The sequence below is a fragment of the Homalodisca vitripennis genome, chromosome 7, assembly GCF_021130785.1.
Source record: "Homalodisca vitripennis isolate AUS2020 chromosome 7, UT_GWSS_2.1, whole genome shotgun sequence".
Classification (NCBI taxonomy): Eukaryota; Metazoa; Arthropoda; class Insecta; order Hemiptera; family Cicadellidae; genus Homalodisca; species Homalodisca vitripennis.
Genome location: NC_060213.1, coordinates 112639627 through 112658753, shown reverse-complemented (window position 1 = coordinate 112658753; position 19127 = coordinate 112639627). Strand labels below are relative to the sequence as shown.

The 19127-nt window shown below is 36.3% G+C and overlaps 1 protein-coding gene across 2 annotated transcripts in view; it reads right to left on the bottom strand.

Moving 5' to 3' along the window:
- Positions 1 to 19127, bottom strand: part of LOC124366212 (phosphatidylcholine translocator ABCB4-like) — a 61774-nt gene that overhangs the window by 29674 nt on the left and 12973 nt on the right. For both annotated transcript variants that reach the window (XM_046822587.1, XM_046822589.1), the window contains exons 4-10: positions 17439 to 17563; positions 13211 to 13382; positions 11769 to 11993; positions 7229 to 7354; positions 3785 to 3988; positions 1765 to 2016; positions 1549 to 1667 (exon numbers count right to left, since the gene is read on the bottom strand). In XM_046822587.1, coding sequence (XP_046678543.1) covers positions 1549 to 1667; positions 1765 to 2016; positions 3785 to 3988; positions 7229 to 7354; positions 11769 to 11993; positions 13211 to 13382; positions 17439 to 17563 — 1223 coding nt within the window. The remainder of the gene's footprint in view (positions 1 to 1548; positions 1668 to 1764; positions 2017 to 3784; positions 3989 to 7228; positions 7355 to 11768; positions 11994 to 13210; positions 13383 to 17438; positions 17564 to 19127) is intronic.

The following is a 19127-nucleotide window of genomic DNA, read 5'->3' as shown; positions in this document are numbered from 1 at the left end:
ATTTATCTTCTAATTTACTCATAAGGTTACCAACATCGGAATACTCGAACAAGAATTCATCTGGATCAATGCCATCTGCATGCAACCAACGCCTGCCGGATCTGGTTCTATAGCTGACTTAGTTCCCACCGTTTCAAGTGCTCGTTTCTCCAGTTCACGTATAAACTCTGTTACTTTCAGGTCCAAAAGTCTTTTGCCTACGCCTGCCATTAGTCCATGAAATATAATTAAAAGTTCACAAAAATTATAAACTAAAAAATAAGCAATATTCATCATACGCCATAATATTCCCACTCCTCACACCAATTGTTACCGTTTTGCTTAAATGAAACACGGCAAATATTGAAACATCCAAATATTTATTTATCTTATAAATAAATCTAAATATAATATCTACAAACTTAAAACTAGGCTGGCTTTAAATAAAATAATAATAATAAAACTAACTAATTTATACTGTCACAATACCACTATTAACTATGTATCTATCTGTTTACACATTAGTCTTTTTAACACTGTAATAATTAACTAAATTCTATCTGTCACGATCAAGAAGTATTACCACTAATTCTGTCACTTCACAAGTTCGTGTCTAAAACACCACTGACTCGCTAAGTCGCTACAGTTTCTTATATAGTTGGTGCTTCGAGAACATTCAGTTCGAGAACTTACTAGAGAAGTGCTAAAGGGTCACAGTGCCCACCCACCGCTTATGTAGAAGGAGCAGAGACGGCCAGATCAAGGGAGCTGAAGGTTGGACTATGCAGTTGAGTTCTATAATCTTCCAGAACCAACTATTTTGGTAGCATCTACATTTTTGTTCAACAAGAGTAATTGCAGTGTTTAATTATTTTATAACCTTACTGTCGGTACTAACTTAGATTTTTTTAATAAAAGACGTGATTTGTAACTCATTTATAATTAAAGAACCGAGAAGTTATTTTCAGATATCATGACGCCCATCACCAGATTTCTTTCCACAGCTAACTCCTAATAGAAGGGTTCTTCCAAAACCACTTGTCAGACTGTCAAAACAAATCGGGAGGATTGTCAGTTGGAGCAAGTCATCCGCCATTTGAAACCTCGAGCCCACTGGTTATATCTACTTGACAAAAACAATACAACAAATAACCATACAGAATATGCCAAACCACCAAAAGAATTGCATAGAATGGATGTTACCAGTTCAGAATAAATACAAATTTACGCAGGATTATTTGAACATCTTTTGACTATATTCATTGTATATCACCTCTACAGTTAAAAATTATGCACACATTTAACTAACTGATGCATACTCTTATAAATTGTAATTTAAATACATTAAAAAATTGCATGATCATAAATAAGAGCCAAATCATTTGCAAGATTAAATTCTGTTGAAGATACAGCACACAGTGAAACTGATTCTTACTGCCTGATTGCATTTTTACACATAGATCAGACTCATGTACCAGAACTACACGGCCAATGGAGTTAATTAATTACAATGGATATTACCATCTGAAGACTTTGCTTTAAAACTGAGACAACTTATTAATAACACACCTGTCTTCAGCATTGAGATCCTCCTTGGTGGGCGACACCTGGGCCTTGACCATCTTGAAGTAGCAAGCCTGCTGAGTCATCAGATCTGCATGGCTTCCGCTCTCGAGAACTGTACCGTCCTATAATCGGTACAAGTTTAGGTAGTCAATCCATTCAAAATACTTGTTTTAAAAATTATTCCAAAACAGGTCATCTTGGGGAGCATCATTATCTAACCTTCATGACGTAAATGACGTCAGCGTTCTTGATGGTGGACAGCCTGTGGGCGATGACGATTGTGGTTCTTCCTTCCATCGCCTTCTCCAAAGCCTCTTGGACGACGCTCTCTGTCTGCGAGTCGAGCGCGGAGGTGGCCTCGTCCAGCAGCAAGATCTTGGGGTTGCGCACAAGGGCGCGAGCAATGGCTATCCGCTGCTTTTGACCGACCGAGAGCTGTGCACCACGGTCCCCCACTAGAGTGTCGTACTTCTGTAAATAGTATATAATATATTTAATATTTATATAATAATATAATATTTCGTACGTCTGGACGACTAAAACCACTGATTCAAGCAATGACGGATTGTTATGGATGGAGGTGATTTACTACGATAGCTGAAGGGTAAAAGGAAAATAAGATTTTGAATGGGGTTGAGGGACGCAACACATTTTAACCAATTAAAGAATAAAAAGCATATATTTCTTTTAAATTGTTTTTTTTTAATAATGCAAGTAATCTACAAAAAATTTCATTCCAATACTATAAAAACAACTTAAAGTATGACATGTTAAAAATTTTAAATAACACATTGTATTGTTTGTATGAAATACTTAAAACATGTATAGAACATGAGTATTTATTAACATTTTTATGTTTATAGGAAATATTAAAATTCTATTTTGAATCTTTAGCTCAGTGTTATAAACTGCCTTCTACTTGGTTTGAAAATAATAGGAGAAAAAGAGTCCACTTAAGACATTTTGATTGTATATGAAATGTATAAAAATATCAAAGTCAATGTACTATTACATATATTTACCCTACTTGAGAAAAGTTTTCCGTAAAAACAAGCCTATGTTATTTTTTGTGTTATATGCTTTAAAAAGAGTTATTGTTTTTTGGCGCAAAAAATTGCTGAACAATAGAAGAACATGTAAAAGTTAGAATTTCTTGTCTGATAAATAAAAGTTGCGAATGTTTCAGACAACCCCTTATTAACTACACTTTACAAATACTTAAAACTACTCAATCGTTTGAATGCCTTTCTTTTATTAACGGAATGTATCGAGTTTCATATACTGTAGTATTGGGGTATTTGACTAAAATAATATCATCAAATAATAATTCGTAAGAAATTATTTCAAATCTTAAAAGATAAATAAGAATGCAAACATGTATTACTTATAATTTGAACATGAACACCATTATTTAATGTCTTGTTAATATGTATTTGAAGTAATCTTACTGTATAATCTTCTCAACTATGAGTTAGGCTAAAACCTTAACTTCGTGTCTAGGCAGAGTTATACACCAAGTCATTTCCAGTTATGACAACCATCGACCTTGTCAAGGTCATAGTGAATCGTGTCAAGATTGACATTATTTTAAATCTTATCCACAGAAGTATCCCTAGTGAACATTATGAAATGAATAGCATTATTAATTTAAACAATTTATTGGAATTAGAAAGAAAAATGGACGTAAAACATATCCTTGAGACGTACCTAAAGCTATATTGTTATATTTGAACTGCTCTCCAAAGAAATCCATGGTAATGACAAACGTTATGTCTAAGTTATCTTATTAAATTACTAACCTACAACAGTTGTGTATCATACAATTCATTTGCGGAATTTATTGGAAATAATTTAAATTTAAAATATATATTCACGAAAACTGAAATATTTCAAGAATTATTTAAATATAACAGAATATTGATTTATCTTCGATAGGTCAATGGTACTGTGTACTCATCAATCGAATTTACACAAGGCATTTACATATTTCGATGCAATTAACTAATTTTAATTGTTAATAGCCACTAATAAAAAGAATAAATTGCATTTTCAGCGTCCAGTAAAGAATAAAAAAAATGTTTATGGTGCTATCCATGGCATATTTCACGTTATAGCTTCGAGTAGGCTTAGAGTGACTAAATTATCAATGATCTTCATATTAGTTCGCATTGACACTTTCTGGTAAGGTCAGAATTCTTTCTCATGAATAATAATTAAAGTTTGACACTTATTACGTTACCTCAGGAAGTTTAGTGATAAAGCCGCTGGCACTAGCCATGGTAGCGGCACGCTCGATGTCCTGCTGCGATACGTTCTCCCGCCCGTAGCGGATGTTTTCTGCGATTGAAACGCTGAAGAGAATAGGCTCCTGGAGAACCACTCCGATCTGAGTACGCAGCCAAGACAGGTTCAGGTTCTTGATGGGGTTGCCGTCAAGCTTTATCTGCAAGACAATCCGTACTGTACATATAGACACACTGAAGAGAATAAACTCCTGGAGGAGCACTCCGATCTGACTACGCAGCCAAGACAGGTTCAGGTTCTTGATGGGGTTGCCGTCAAGCTTTATCTGCAAGACAATCCGTACTGTACATATAGACACACTGAAGAGAATAAACTCCTGGAGGAGCACTCCGATCTGACTACGCAGCCAAGACAGGTTCAGGTTCTTGATGGTGTTGCCGTCAAGCTTTATCTGCAAGAAAATCCGTACTGTACATATAGACACGCTGAAGAGAATAAACTCCTGGAGGAGCACTCCGATCTGACTACGCAGCCAAGACAGGTCCGGAATTGGTATTGGGTTGCCGTCTAGATTTATTTGTAGTAAGCTATGTACTGCAAATATAGAAACGCTGAAAAGGACAGGCTCCTGGAGGACCACTCCGATCTGAGTATGCAGCCAAGACAGGTTCAGGTTCTTGATGGGATTCAAGCTTTATCTGCAAGAAAATCCGTACTGTACAATACATATAGAAATACTGAATAGAATAAGCTCTTGGAGGACCACTCCAATCTGACTACGTATCCAAGACAGGTTCGGAATTATTATAGGGTAGCCGTCAAGCTTTTTATTATAGGGTTGCCGTCAAGCTTTATATGCAAGAAAATGTGTATTGTACATATAGAAATGCTGAATAGAATAAGCTCCTGGAGGACTACTCCGATCTGAGTACGCAGCCAAGAAAGGTTCAGGTTTTTGATGGGGTTGCCGTCAAGCTTTATCTGCAAGAAAATCTGTATTGTACGTATAGAAACGCTGAAGAGATTAGGCTTCTGGAGGACCACTCCGATCTGACTACGCAGCCAAGACAGGTTCAGGTTTTTGATGGGGTTGCCGTCAAGCTTTATCAACAAGAAAATCCGTACTGTACATATAGAAACGCTGAAGAGAATAGGCTTCTGGAGGACCACTCCGATCTGAGTACGCAGCCAAGACAGGTTCAGGTTCTTGATGGGGTTGCCGTCAAGTTTTATCTGCAAGAAAATCCATACTGTACATACAGAAATGCTGAATGGAATAAGCTCCTGGAGGAGCACTCCAATCTGACTACGCAGCCACGATAAGTTCATGTTCTTGATGGGGTTGCCGTCAAGCTTTATCTGCAAGAAAATCCGTACTGTACATATAGACACACTGAAGAGAATAAACTCCTGGAGGAGCACTCCGATCTGACTACGCAGCCAAGACAGGTTCAGGTTCTTGATGGTGTTGCCGTCAAGCTTTATCTGCAAGAAAATCCGTACTGTACATATAGACACGCTGAAGAGAATAAACTCCTGGAGGAGCACTCCGATCTGACTACGCAGCCAAGACAGGTCCGGAATTGGTATTGGGTTGCCGTCTAGATTTATTTGTAGTAAGCTATGTACTGCAAATATAGAAACGCTGAAAAGGACAGGCTTCTGGAGGACCACTCCGATCTGAGTATGCAGCCAAGACAGGTTCAGGTTCTTGATGGGATTCAAGCTTTATCTGCAAGAAAATCCGTACTGTACAATACATATAGAAATACTGAATAGAATAAGCTCTTGGAGGACCACTCCAATCTGACTACGTATCCAAGACAGGTTCGGAATTATTATAGGGTTGCCGTCAAGCTTTATATGCAAGAAAATGTGTATTGTACATATAGAAATGCTGAATAGAATAAGCTCCTGGAGGACTACTCCGATCTGAGTACGCAGCCAAGAAAGGTTCAGGTTTTTGATGGGGTTGCCGTCAAGCTTTATCTGCAAGAAAATCTGTATTGTACGTATAGAAACGCTGAAGAGATTAGGCTTCTGGAGGACCACTCCGATCTGACTACGTAGCCAAGACAGGTTCAGGTTTTTGATGGGGTTGCCGTCAAGCTTTATCAACAAGAAAATCCGTACTGTACATATAGAAACGCTGAAGAGAATAGGCTTCTGGAGACCACTCCGATCTGAGTACGCAGCCAAGACAGGTTCAGGTTCTTGATGGGGTTGCCGTCAAGTTTTATCTGCAAGAAAATCCATACTGTACATACAGAAATGCTGAATGGAATAAGCTCCTGGAGGAGCACTCCAATCTGACTACGCAGCCACGATAAGTTCATGTTCTTGATGGGGTTGCCGTCAAGCTTTATCTGCAAGAAAATCCGTACTGTACATATAAAAATGCTGAATAGAATAAGCTCCTGGAGGACCACTCCAATCTGACTACGCAGCCAAGACAGGTTCAGGTTCTTGGTGGGGTTGCCGTCAAGCTTTATCTGCAAGAAAATCCGTACTGTACATATAGAAACGCTGAAAAGAATACTCTCTTGGAACGCCACTCCGATCTGACTGCTCAGATAAAACAGGTTCAGAATCGTCTAGCATCGTATTTGTAATAAAATATGCACTGTGCAAATATAAATAATTTAATGAAAATCCCCTAGATCAGTCCCCACCAAAATAGTCCGTTGGCGACTGTTGCGTTTCAATACCCCTCTCTGTAAACCAAGCCCAACACTGTTACCAGTTTTTCACACATTAAAAATTATTGATCTGTCTTAACATTAATTGTTGCAATAAACAAAATAACATCTTTAGATGATAAACAAATGCGTTTGAATTTGCAAATTTATCTGGTTTGCAAACAAGATGTAAATTAAACAGACAATAGTGACCATAACCACGTCATAGCGGGAACAGCTGGTGGTCAGCAACGATGTGACAACACCGCATTAAATGTCATCGTCTACTTTGGTGCGGGCTGCTCCAGTAAATCAGTTTGTTGCAGAACACGAACTCTTGGAATCAATTTGATCAATTTTAATCCGTGTTAATATTTCTATCAGATAGAACAGCTCATTTACATCTATTGAACGTGTATGTAGTAATTGAGATACTATGAAGTATAAATTAATTTGTTTTCCGACAATTACATAATTATTTGATATATTATAGTTAGAAATCAACATTCAGTTAGAACTTGTCCCGTAAATGGACTGAAACTGTTATCCCACTGTTCCACAATTTATTGACATGTTTGGCTCAATATATATAAAACTTACAACTCATTTTATCGATGAGGTTTTAAAAATTGAAAATACTTTAATATTTTAAAAGCTAATAATTATATTTAAAATGAACCTTAGATTAATGCACTGATATAATTAGTTAAATACAATTTGTATCTTCATTTTAAGAGATTCGGCTTCATGACAATACTCACCACTCCCCCAGTGCAGTCGTACAGTCGCAAGAACAGGTCGATCACGGTGCTCTTGCCTGTTCCACTGGAACCTACCAGTGCCACAGTCTTCCCCGGGGGTATCTCTAGATTGAAGTGCTTCAGTATCTACATTCAGGAGAGTAAAACATTCAGTCATAATTAATTGGTATAGCGTTCCAAGACATAAAACTATTCTATTGAGAAATAGTTTACAAATGTTGGATCCAACATTCATGGATTCCACAATGAACGATATTGGCATATCATGCTCAAGAGGACCATAATGTCAATACCGATTGTATTTGATAAACTTATTGTCTTTATTCATAAAAGCAACATACACGACATTGACAGACATTAATGACTCATGCTATAAGTAATCAACTGGTTCTGGAATCTTTTATACGATGTATTCATTAAACAAAGCATTAGCTTTTGTTTATTTTACACATGAAACCCTAAAATGAATGTACAATGTGGGAGAGTACATAAAAATATCCCCACGGCGTGCTTATGTTTTTAGTCAATAGAACTATTTATTAGTTAAAGTGTGCTCACCTAGTTGTCAACAGAATTTTGGGCTACACTTCCTATACAATTGAATAAAGCATTGTATAAACCATCCAATCAGTCTGTGGACAGTTTATGGCACAAAACCCCGGCTACCGGAAAGAAACGGCTGCATGAGCCGTAAGGCTGATTTTTGTGTGTGCCAGACTTCCTTTTATCTATACAAATTTTAGGTTGTATTAATGTTTTCAAATTTAATTGAATCAGACTTTTAATATAACTTCCACGGAGAAGGAAACAAAGAAATTTTCACTCAACAAGGAATGATAGGCATTTTGGGCACTTTTATAATCAGGCCAAGGGAAAATGACTGAAGATAAGGAATATGATTCTCCAAAGTGAGTGTATAAATTGTGTTTTAAGAAAATTACACGATTTTTTAATCAAACAAATAGAACGTAATTTCCAACCACAATATCAGCAAAGAAAATTGTTTTCATTAAAACATGTTATACTTTCTATAAATTATATAATATTTTCAAACATTCAGCCGTTTTTATGAGAACCATATTTTTAACGATAAAATTCTGAAATGCGGAAAATTCCTACAATATTTATAAAGGATAAACACAGATCTTTTTTCTTTTTTCTTCCGGGATGGTCTTAAAAGAACTTGAGCTTAGGAAATTAAAAAGTTCAGCTAATCACACCATTCCAAACCGAACTCATTATTTTTCATCTTAAAGAAAATGACTTGTAACTCTACGTAACAAGAGATCTTATAAGAATAAGCAACAAAGAACAAAACTTGTATGGAGCAAATTTTGTCTTAATACTTACGGTAAAAATGTTATGTTCCAAACTGTAGAATATCCAGAATTAGAATAGAACATTAAAGAATTATTTTCAGATACGTGTAGGGTAGTTTAAAATGGGGATTGGTTAATGAAAATATACTATGATATTCTAAAATTTGGATACTTTGGCTGCAAAAATTGGTTTTACAACTTTGGCATACAATAGGGAAAAAAATTTCTCAAATATTTAAAACTTTTATCCATTTTATTACTATTATGAATTTGTTTGTAAATTACACAGTGGTAATTCATTGGGGTGCCCAGAGTGATATAGAAAAATATTCCTAAACATTTTGAAACGTCTAGTATATTTAAATTCCAAATCTCATTCAATATCGGCACTCCAATAATTGTCCCTTCAAATACCCCACAAAATTAATTCCTAGATACGATACTATTTATAGTCAGTAATTTATCAAACTCTTATTTTGTCTTACTGTATACAAACGAAAGCACTAACGCCTACGCCCCTAAGTCTACTCTTTATCACTATATCTAGCTAACGTTTCCTAATCTAAACTGCAAACTAACTCAAATTACCTCAACGTCTATAAATCACTATATCTACATATTTATGTGAATGACATGTCAGAAAGATACAGTTTCTAAGAATCTATATACAACGTAACCAACGCCTGGACACAATTTATACCAATGCAAGCTGTTTGTAGTTCATTACCGATTAAATCCAAAGAAGCGCATACAAACATACGAGTATAAATATTACATTTCGTGATGGCATAAATATATTAGATTTTACAATTATAAATTAGAGCGATATAAAAGTTCTAAAACAAATAATATTATATAAGTTACTAACACAACTCAATAGTGTTTTCCTCAACAAAGAGAACCGACGTGACCTAGAGCAAGTTCAAATCCTTCCTGTGATTATTGTAATTTTTATCGGCACTTCCAACACGAATGTCTTTTTCTGTTTGTTAAGTTCTCCGAGCCTGTAGATAGTCACTGGGGAATCAGCAGATCAAGGGTAGAATGAGGTCGATCAGTCTTAAATTACAGTGGCAAATGCTAAGCTTTCCATTAATATAATTTCTTATCATACTTTCATCTGTATAAATGTTAAAGAAGTCTAAATTTTAATGAATATGAATAGGTTCCATAGGTTACACTTCCGAATCCATGATGCCAAAGAAGAAATAACGTTTTGTTTATTTGAAAATATTTAATTCTTATTATTACTTATTTTTTCACTGTTACAGTTTCGTGACAAGTAAATAATATTTATCTTCTATTTTTCGTGACGTCCTTCACTTTTATGGAGGAACATTTATCAGGATACGGCAAAGGACTAGGGTTTACAGGAAGGTACACTATATTATATGGATCTTTGGTAACCCTTGTAGCACCCATCAGTCCTGAGCTGGGATTGGGCCCTCCAAAGTTCCTACTTTGTTTTATTTTACACACCCCCAACGATGCGTGAAAATAATTAGAAGTTAATTGAATATTCTCTTGGCAGCCTTGTGACATAATAAGACAATACAATATGCATATATTTAGTCCTTGTGATATTATTAACATTTTCCCTTCCCAAGTGTCATTTGTGAATGGAGGAGGATTGGCACTGTCTAATACTATGATACCAGTCTCACACAGAAGGACCCTCAATTTTCCAAAGAACTTTTGGTTGATCCTTCGTATAATAATAAGAACTATGTCTCCGACATTCTGACTGAATTGGCCAGTGGATCAGACCCACGGCCTCGAGTGTGTCTGAAAACTGAACTGTTATTCTATCCCAGGTTTAATCGAGCCAAGCAATGCCGGTGCTTGATTGAGGACATAGAGAAATATGTAGCCTAGTATTCCTATACGTGCAAATAGGAATGCAGGTTCAAAACCAATATTGATGACAAACAACCTCAATAATTATTTAGTTGTGAATGGCCAACCATCATGTGACTATCACTCAATAAGTAGCTGATAGAGAATGTATCATATGCTAAGTCTTCATTAGTATTTCTATTTTTTGTAAGTTCTTTTATAACTAAGCAAAGCAGCTGATATACAGGGTGAGTCAGAAATATGGTAAAATATTTTAAGACGTGATTGTAGAGCTAAAAATAAGAAAAAAATGTTATATAAAGGTAGGTCCAAAAACGCTTCATTACTGAGTAATGGCTGGCGAAAGATTTTGTTTTTCACCAGAGCAACTCTAGAGTGGTTTTATTTGATTTTTCAGGTGATTTTCCTTATAAATCCATCTTATTTGAGTTAAAAAGTACGAACAAAACCTTTCAGAATCACTTAATTTCACCAGGTGAACTGAAAACAAAGCAAAATCTTTCGCCAGCCATACTCAGTAATGGAGCGTTTCCGGACCTACCTTTATATAACATTTTTTTCTTATTTTTAGCTCTACAATCACGTCTTAAAATATTTTACCATATTTCTGACTCATTCTGTATATGACAACATTCTTTAATGTAGTGTACGAATACGTTTGGATGATGAAATACTGTCGGAATACCTCTCAAAATAACGAGACTGAGTTAAACATTTAAGTTACCATATTGCACTTAAATATCGTAACTTACTTATCGTATTATTATATTGTATTTATCTTAAAAAAAGTATACAGTTTTTCATTCGTCTTTTAAGTATTCATTTAAATATATAGATTTTTAATTTAAGATAATTTAATTTTGTATAGGTTAAGCACTTCTTTTTCTATTTAAAGAACAAGTTTATAATTTAATAATTGTATTAAACTATTATAATTTTCTGTATACCATGTGAGGTTGAGTGGTAGAGAGGGCTTAATAGCCCTAACTCCGCCTCTTTAATAAAGGCATTTTGAGTTCATTTCATTGAACTTTACCTGACTTGGTTGTCTTTAAAAACTGTCAACTCTTACAACTGATTGTTATGAAACAGTGTACAAATCTTAGGGATTTATAAAATAGGGTCAAAGTATAATTCTTCAAAAGTGTGGGGGCCAGAACATTTCTCCATATATAGCTATTGAATATTTAATTGAAAGGCAGTAAAGAGTTAAAATATACATTAGTTTTTGACGTAAAACTCGATCACTAGTATCCAACAGTAGAACGAACCAAATGAAAGCAAAACATAACGAGGAACATTTAGGAGCGGACGTAACATTTATGGTACACCAATAAAGTGTTGTATCCCCTGAAGCAATTTACCGGCTTGTTGGCTCGTGAGGGGTAACTGAAGCTGACGTCATGGAACACAATTCTCCCCTCCACGTTGTGAGGCTTGAGTCCGTGTCTGCTAGCCGAGTCGATCTCAGGGGCTCGTTCTATGACGCTGAATATCGTAGAGGCAGCGCCCAGTGCCGTACCCACCGCTGTGTAATATGGGAACGCATCCCCCAGCGTGAACGCCCCCGACAGTACACTTAGAAACACCTGAAATACGATTTCATTCAGATTGGCCATGCACAAGTAATATTTTAACAATATATCGTATCGTCTTTTGGTTCAATTGAATATTCATAAATTACATTATTTCAATACCAAACAATGAAAAAATCATCAGTACGTAATGAATTAAATAATACATATACTAAATTTTATTGTTATTTGACGCCTTAATAACGTCATAAAATTTCATATCAGATAACAATAATTAGAACTAGTCCGGAATTATAATTTCCTTTAATTTTCCAGTATGCAGATCCTGTCCCCTGAGGCCCATAGTTTCAGTAAAACTGGGCCCAGAGGCCCAGTGGGCCTATTGGTAAATCCGCCACTGTTGCAAAGTTAACATAGTCAAAATCCAATTTGTTTATCTCAATCACATGCAGTTTATACATTTGCTACACTATGGCACGAGCAAGTTCTCACATAGGCCGTAACATATGCGTGGGAGCTGAGTCCATAAAGGTGAAAGGTGTAGTTAGGTTCAATTTGTGACAAATACACTTCAATAAAATTGTAGAAAATAAAATGAAACAATCTTACATTAATCCAAAGATGTAAATGAAATCTAAAAAATTATAAAGATTAAATTTAAATAATAGTATGTTCAACTTTAAATTTCTAAATGGGGCAGTTTAATTTAGAGTTTAAATTTAGATAAAACTGGTGCAAAACAACGTTTATAAAATATTCACGTTATAAAAGACAAATAAAAACAAGTAAAAGTAATTATCTTAATGCATATTATCATTATAAGTTGATTGATAAAAATCTAACGAAGATTCTCATGATGGAAGATCGGTTCGAAATGGAAACTACATACTCAGCAATTTTAATAGTTCGGAGTCTTATAACGCAATTGGTATAGATGTCTATGGATGTCGGTCTTGAAGAATAATATTAATTGTTTTTAATGCCTTACCATAGCTGTAATAACTGTCAATTACTTAATAAAACAATAAAATCAAATGGCTACACTGGTATTCTCTATATAGCAAGAGAAAATAAGGGGGGGGGGTGTTATCTCTCATACAATTTAATGACATAATTAATATTTCTTGGCCTTGTTTAAATATTTTTATGCAAGAATTTTACATATACAAATTACACTTACTTCCTGATATTCACCTTTGTCTCGGCGTATAGAGTCTACTAACTTTCTTATGAGCTAACAGACATTTAAATCTAAAAAACAGAAGTCTCACCATGAACACGCTGCCGGGTGTGCAGTAGCCTGCTCGTATGAACAGAGAGCTGACGAAGAGCGCTACACCATACTGGGCGTATTTACAGAAGTTGACGATAGTAAGGCACATGGCAATCTTATAGTAGGTGGCCATCGCCACCTTTCTACTCTCTTCAAGGGCCGCCTCGTATCTGCAATGCAAGGATGGAGACAATCGTCAATCTTCATCTTTAGAGAAATAATATTGTTAATTGTAATTCTTGAATAAGTATATACAACCCTCGGTCAGTTGGACTGATCTACCCAAATGTTGGCTATCTTATATTAGTTAAACCTTATCAGTCCAGATAATAATACCCAACTTTTGGCTGTCTAATATGAGTTAAACCTTATCAGTCCAGATAATAATACCCACCTTTTGGCTATCTAATATGAGTTAAACCTTATCAGTCCAGATAATAATACCCAAGTTTTGGCTATCTAAATGAGTTAAACCTTATCAGTCCAGATAATAATACCCACCTTTTGGCTATCTTATATTAGTTAAACCTTATCAGTCCAGATAATAATACCCAAGTTTTGGCTATCTAACATGAGTTAAACCTTATCAGTCCAGAAAATAATAACCAAGTTTTGGCTATCTAATATGAGTTAAAACTTATCTGTCCAGATAATAAAGTGAGAAATGACAGTCTGTGAGAGGACTCAACGTATCTTGAGTCCATATACACTAGGCTGTTACAGATTAATCGAGATTCGGCTGCAGTAACACCGAAAGGGCCCGTGGGAATGGGGCAGAATACTTCAAATGGATGCATACATACTTAAAATAAGGGAATGTTTACAATGCACATATAAATACAGTACATATAAATGTCACTTTTCTTGGTGGTGCGGTTTATAAATCTCACTTCACATGATTATTCACAGGCTTACTCAAACTGACAGCACTAAGTTATGCTGTAATTCGAGCCGTACGGTATCCAGCTTAGAATAAACCGCAGTATCACCTGCTCGAGGTAAATGACAACACAAAAGGGGGTGAGAGATCCTTCTCTTAATCCTCTTACCTTCATGCTTGTAGAGGTCAAGTTTCCTTCATGTTTTTGCTCGATTCCACCTCTTCTCTTTCCTTTAGTTTCTTTATTCGACCCTGTTATGTTTATGTTTTAAATGTCTTCTTTCTGCTATGAGATCGGCGTGAACTGTGAGTCTCCAGGAGTGTTCCTTCCTATAGTGTTACATAGGCTGATGTGTGCTTGCACTTCCGATAGGTTCTCTTAGTGCGTCTTTAGGAACCAGTATCTTTGGGACCTGATCGGGAAGTACGGTATTAGTGCAGGGATCGGAATCTACATTTCCACAAGTAACCCGCGGCATGTCAGGTATCCAGTGCTGGGAAATAGAGGCCGGGGTAAGGGGTATTGTCCAAAAGGGTATACCCGCTCCTGGATATTCGGGGCCACTCCTTGCCGCAAAATGCACTGGAAAACCAACCCAAGGACACCTTTAGTCTAGAACAGTTGGGATCTCGAACACAAAGTAATGGAAGGAAGGACCGGAACTTCCCGAAGCTCTTGCCTTGTGGCTCTCCTTACGAAGAGCAATAAGTTGAGAACGACACTACATCCGACACCAACTAGAGGTGAGTACCAAGTGTCTCTTGACCAGAAAAACATCGAACGGGCTAGGGAGACTGTGGAAGAGATAAGGGAGCCATCCTCGACATGCGTGCGGCCGCAGTCAAGCAAAGGAATGTGTCGATGAGTTGTGCTGTTTGGAGGAATCCATGGATGTCATTGACTCGACTGTGCGGGATCTGAGACAGACTCCAGAAGACATTGAAACATGGCAGACATGTCCGTTGGGGACATGGGGTGCTATCCGCACTATTGCTCTAAGCTAAGGGTCGAGGTTCTCGAAGGGATTACCCCGATCAGAATGGTGGCATTAAGGTTAACCTGTTTGTGCCTAAAAAGTGCGAACAGAGGAAAGCTGTTGCTCAGATGGACGAGAAGGAAGACCTGAACCTTTTCCAGGAGGGCCGAGCCAGCTGTAGAGTACGGTGGTACAGATACTGCTCTGGTCCTGACAGGACCGTCTGCACGGAACACCGGTCCCTGTTCTGTCCACAGATATTTCTGGGGCATCCAAAGATCACACTCCTGGCTCTGGGACATTAGGATCCCAAGAAAGCCCGCTCCAGAAACTAATCATGATTAGGTTCCTCCAGAGAAACCTGCAAAGGTGCCGAGCTGCCGACTCCATCCTCAAGCAGCTTATGTGCGAAACTGAGACCCGAATTAATAGGGATTGTCAGTAAGCCCTACCGGACCAGAACTACCCAATCTTGGTTCTCTGACGAACTGGTAACTGCAGCTGTATGGATTCCAAACAGTCGCGGTTGTCAAGTCCGCGGTCAACAAAGGTTACGGTGTTCATCGTGTACCTTTTCCCCAATTAATCCGCACGAGAGAATGAGAAGTTCCTAGAAGGTATATGGAGTATTAAGAACCGTTGGACCTTTAGTCTCATCATAGACCTGAATGCTTGGTTGAACCGTAGCCACGGGGAGATTAACTTCTCCTCTGTCAGTTCCTGACGAGGAACGGCTACTTTAGGAAGTACCTTCATCGGATGGGGTACATCGGTTCCCCTCAGCGTGCATACTGCCTGGAGGAAGACGATGAAGCTCATCATTCGTTCTTCGAGTGCAGGCGTTTCACCGAGCACAAGAGAACGCTTGTCTCCTTCATCGGTGATATCTCGGTAGAAATCGTGGTGGAGATAATGCTGCGAAGCGAGGACAGATGGAAGGCCGTTTCTGCGTTTGTCCAAGTTGTCCTTCGCGGGAATCGAGAAGAGGGTTGCCTGACTGGCTCCTGGCTCCCGTAAAAGTAGCACGGGCGCAAGACACGCGGATCCCTACGGCCCGTAGGGGTTTTCCCTGCGTTGAAAGGGGCACATCCCATACTGTGTATAAATGCATTCTCCCACTCAAAAAGGGGGTTGGTGTCGCTCACTGTCAACTCAGGATGAGTTAGTTAAGGAGAAAACCCCAAGAGATAATTAAAATTCTCCTCTAAATCTAGCTTCTGTTACGTAGTAGACAGCCGAGATTAACCGAGTTCGCCTAAACTCTAGCCACTGTGAACTAATGCGAATTTGTTTCTGCTATTGCTATAAAAATTGTTAAATATCATACTTAGTAAATAGTTAATAATTTAAATTCTCCAACATCATTTCATCCTCTAATTGATTAGTCAGAATAACGTCATGAGCTCTTTGACACAAGTTGTTTCATCAGTTATCGCTCATGAAACTTCAAGCAAGAACTACGCCAATTCCATAATACTTCTATTCTAGAGTCAATCATTAAAACTAAAACTCATATTTATCTGCTCGATCATTTCAATTTTATCTCGGAAATTAGTGAACGACCTTCAAGAAGTGGAGCCACTTTACTATCAATTCCAATTCAAAGATAAATAATTTTTAATAGTTCGTTAACTACTCAGATTTGTAGCCTTTGCAATGTTCTCCCTGATGATATTTTAAGTATTGAGTGTCGTGCGTGCTTTGGGACGAGGGTCAGGAACTCGCTACTGGAGGGCCTGTGGCGATGACCGCATTTAGTGGTGGGTGGGGGTGCTTGGGACGTGTATGAGATCAGGAAGTGTATTAAAGCCATTTAATGTGTTTTTTGTAATTTTAATCCTCTCTTTTGCATTGTTAAGATTATTTTTTTAAATTTAATTAAGAATTGTATTATCATGTTTGCCAATTAATTCTGTATAAATTAACCAATTTTTATATAAATTTACATTTTATTGTAAGAATGATCTGTTAAAATTTCTCCTTAGATTTAATTATCTCATGTATATGATATGAGGTTATGGTTAGAGAGGGCTTGACAGCCTTAACTCCTCCTCTTTAATATAGGCATTTTTCAGTTTATTAGTATTTGTAAAAAATCGTTCTCTATGGATGAGTATAATAATGTGCGTTTACAATAGTGTAATGGTTTGAATACGTTTGTCGCTAAGCTGACATTACACTGTAGGGTTAAGGGATAATTAAAGGTTTTCTGTTAGCATATGATACATTTTATTTGTTTCCCTCTCCTCCCATCATTATCATAGTCCCCTAACAACCTTTACCAGCCACAGCCAATCAATAGCAGTTTTAGATCAGTTTTACAATTTATTTATATAATTTACCTTATAAATAAAACTGTTTATAATGACCTGGAAATTGCATGAGGTTCTCCATTAAAAGCTGCTATTGTCCTAACAGAGTTGAGGACCTCCTTGGCTATGCTGCCTGCAACTCCGTGCTTGAGCTGCTCTCTGGCCGCAGACCATGTGGCTAACTGTGAAGCAAGAGCCATAAATAAATATGATCGTTAATTGTAAAAATGAATGCTTTATTTAGAACATTTGATTTCATCCAGCTTAAACAACGTACTGTTTATTACAGCAAAAATAAGCGTCTTGACGTTTCAAATAAAAACAGGGATACCCCTTTTAGGAGACTTGTTCCTCTGTCTTTGGTATTGAAAATTTGGTTACACATTCCTTGAAAGTGCTAGAACCACATCTTTTACTTCTGAAAGTGAACCGTATAATCTAAACCGAAATAATACACTCTAATTGCTAAGTTCTGAAAGGCAATTTTATTTTAAAGTGTCAAATATTTCATAAAACAAGTTAAAATTTTGAAAAATATCTGTTTAGTATTGAGAAACGTATTTTTTGTTAAGAAGAATCCAGAAAAATAATTTTATTTGGGAAAATTATACGTGTGGGTAAAAAGGTGACTTATTTTTTATAATAAAACACTACGTAAGTCATTATTTGAGAAATCCTTAAGATATACATTAAAAGAGTTACATGAAAAAGGGAGGTCAGAATATCATTTCATTTCGCAAGCTTTAAAATAAATTGTCACAAGTCGTAGACAATTAATTTTGTGTTAAATTTTGTCCATAAACAACTCATTAAACTATAACCTTCTATGTTTATTTAAAATGTACATAAATCTCTTGACTTTCTACGGACTTTGAAAGGAGATCACATACAGTGCATCGTTTGAAAACTACTAGTGAATTTTCGATTGCTTTTTGATAAACTGCAAATTTGTATTATGGTAATATTATGACTGAAGAAACACACTTAATAGCATCCCCAATATGTATTCATCTTGAGCTAATAAAAGTAATTGTGTGATAACATTAAAATTAAAGAGTCAGCGACTTAAAAAACTTAAAAATACGAGTGGGAAGAATAAATTACCTTTATAACACTTTTTTATAATATTTATTTGTACTATGTATCAAAATGTTCTAAAGTTGATGACAGTTGAATTTTCTTGCAAATGTATAAAATTTCAACGCTGTTTTTTATGTTTATGTTTGTATGGCCAGTATTATTTAAAATTCAACAATGTTTATTTTTAATTTCAGGATGTATTCAATGCTTGTATATGTTCATGTTTTAAAATATAGATTTTTAAGCACAACAAAAAAAGAATGGGCCAGTGTTTCTGATAGTTTAAAAAAATCCGTAGTTTTATCGAAATTTAACACGAGGTCTCATATAATATAAGTTGTATCTTTTTTCATAACCAATGGTAACTTTAGCTATATTACTGAAATGAGTTGAAATGCAGTTTGATCAAATATGACATATTAAGATCTGACATCTGACTTCTTCTCATTTATTCATGGCGTAATACTTAAACTGATTGATCAAGATACTTACTCTGAATGTTGACTTTGACTGCTGATTAAAAGTAGTCGTTGCTGGAGCTAGATTTAGAGATTTAGATTTATCTATACTAGTTCTTCTCCTTTTTTATTTTCAAATTGTTGTGTTGTATTTTTCATTTTTTCCTGATTGTATTTGAATTTCTTCATGAAATAAACACCAATGGAA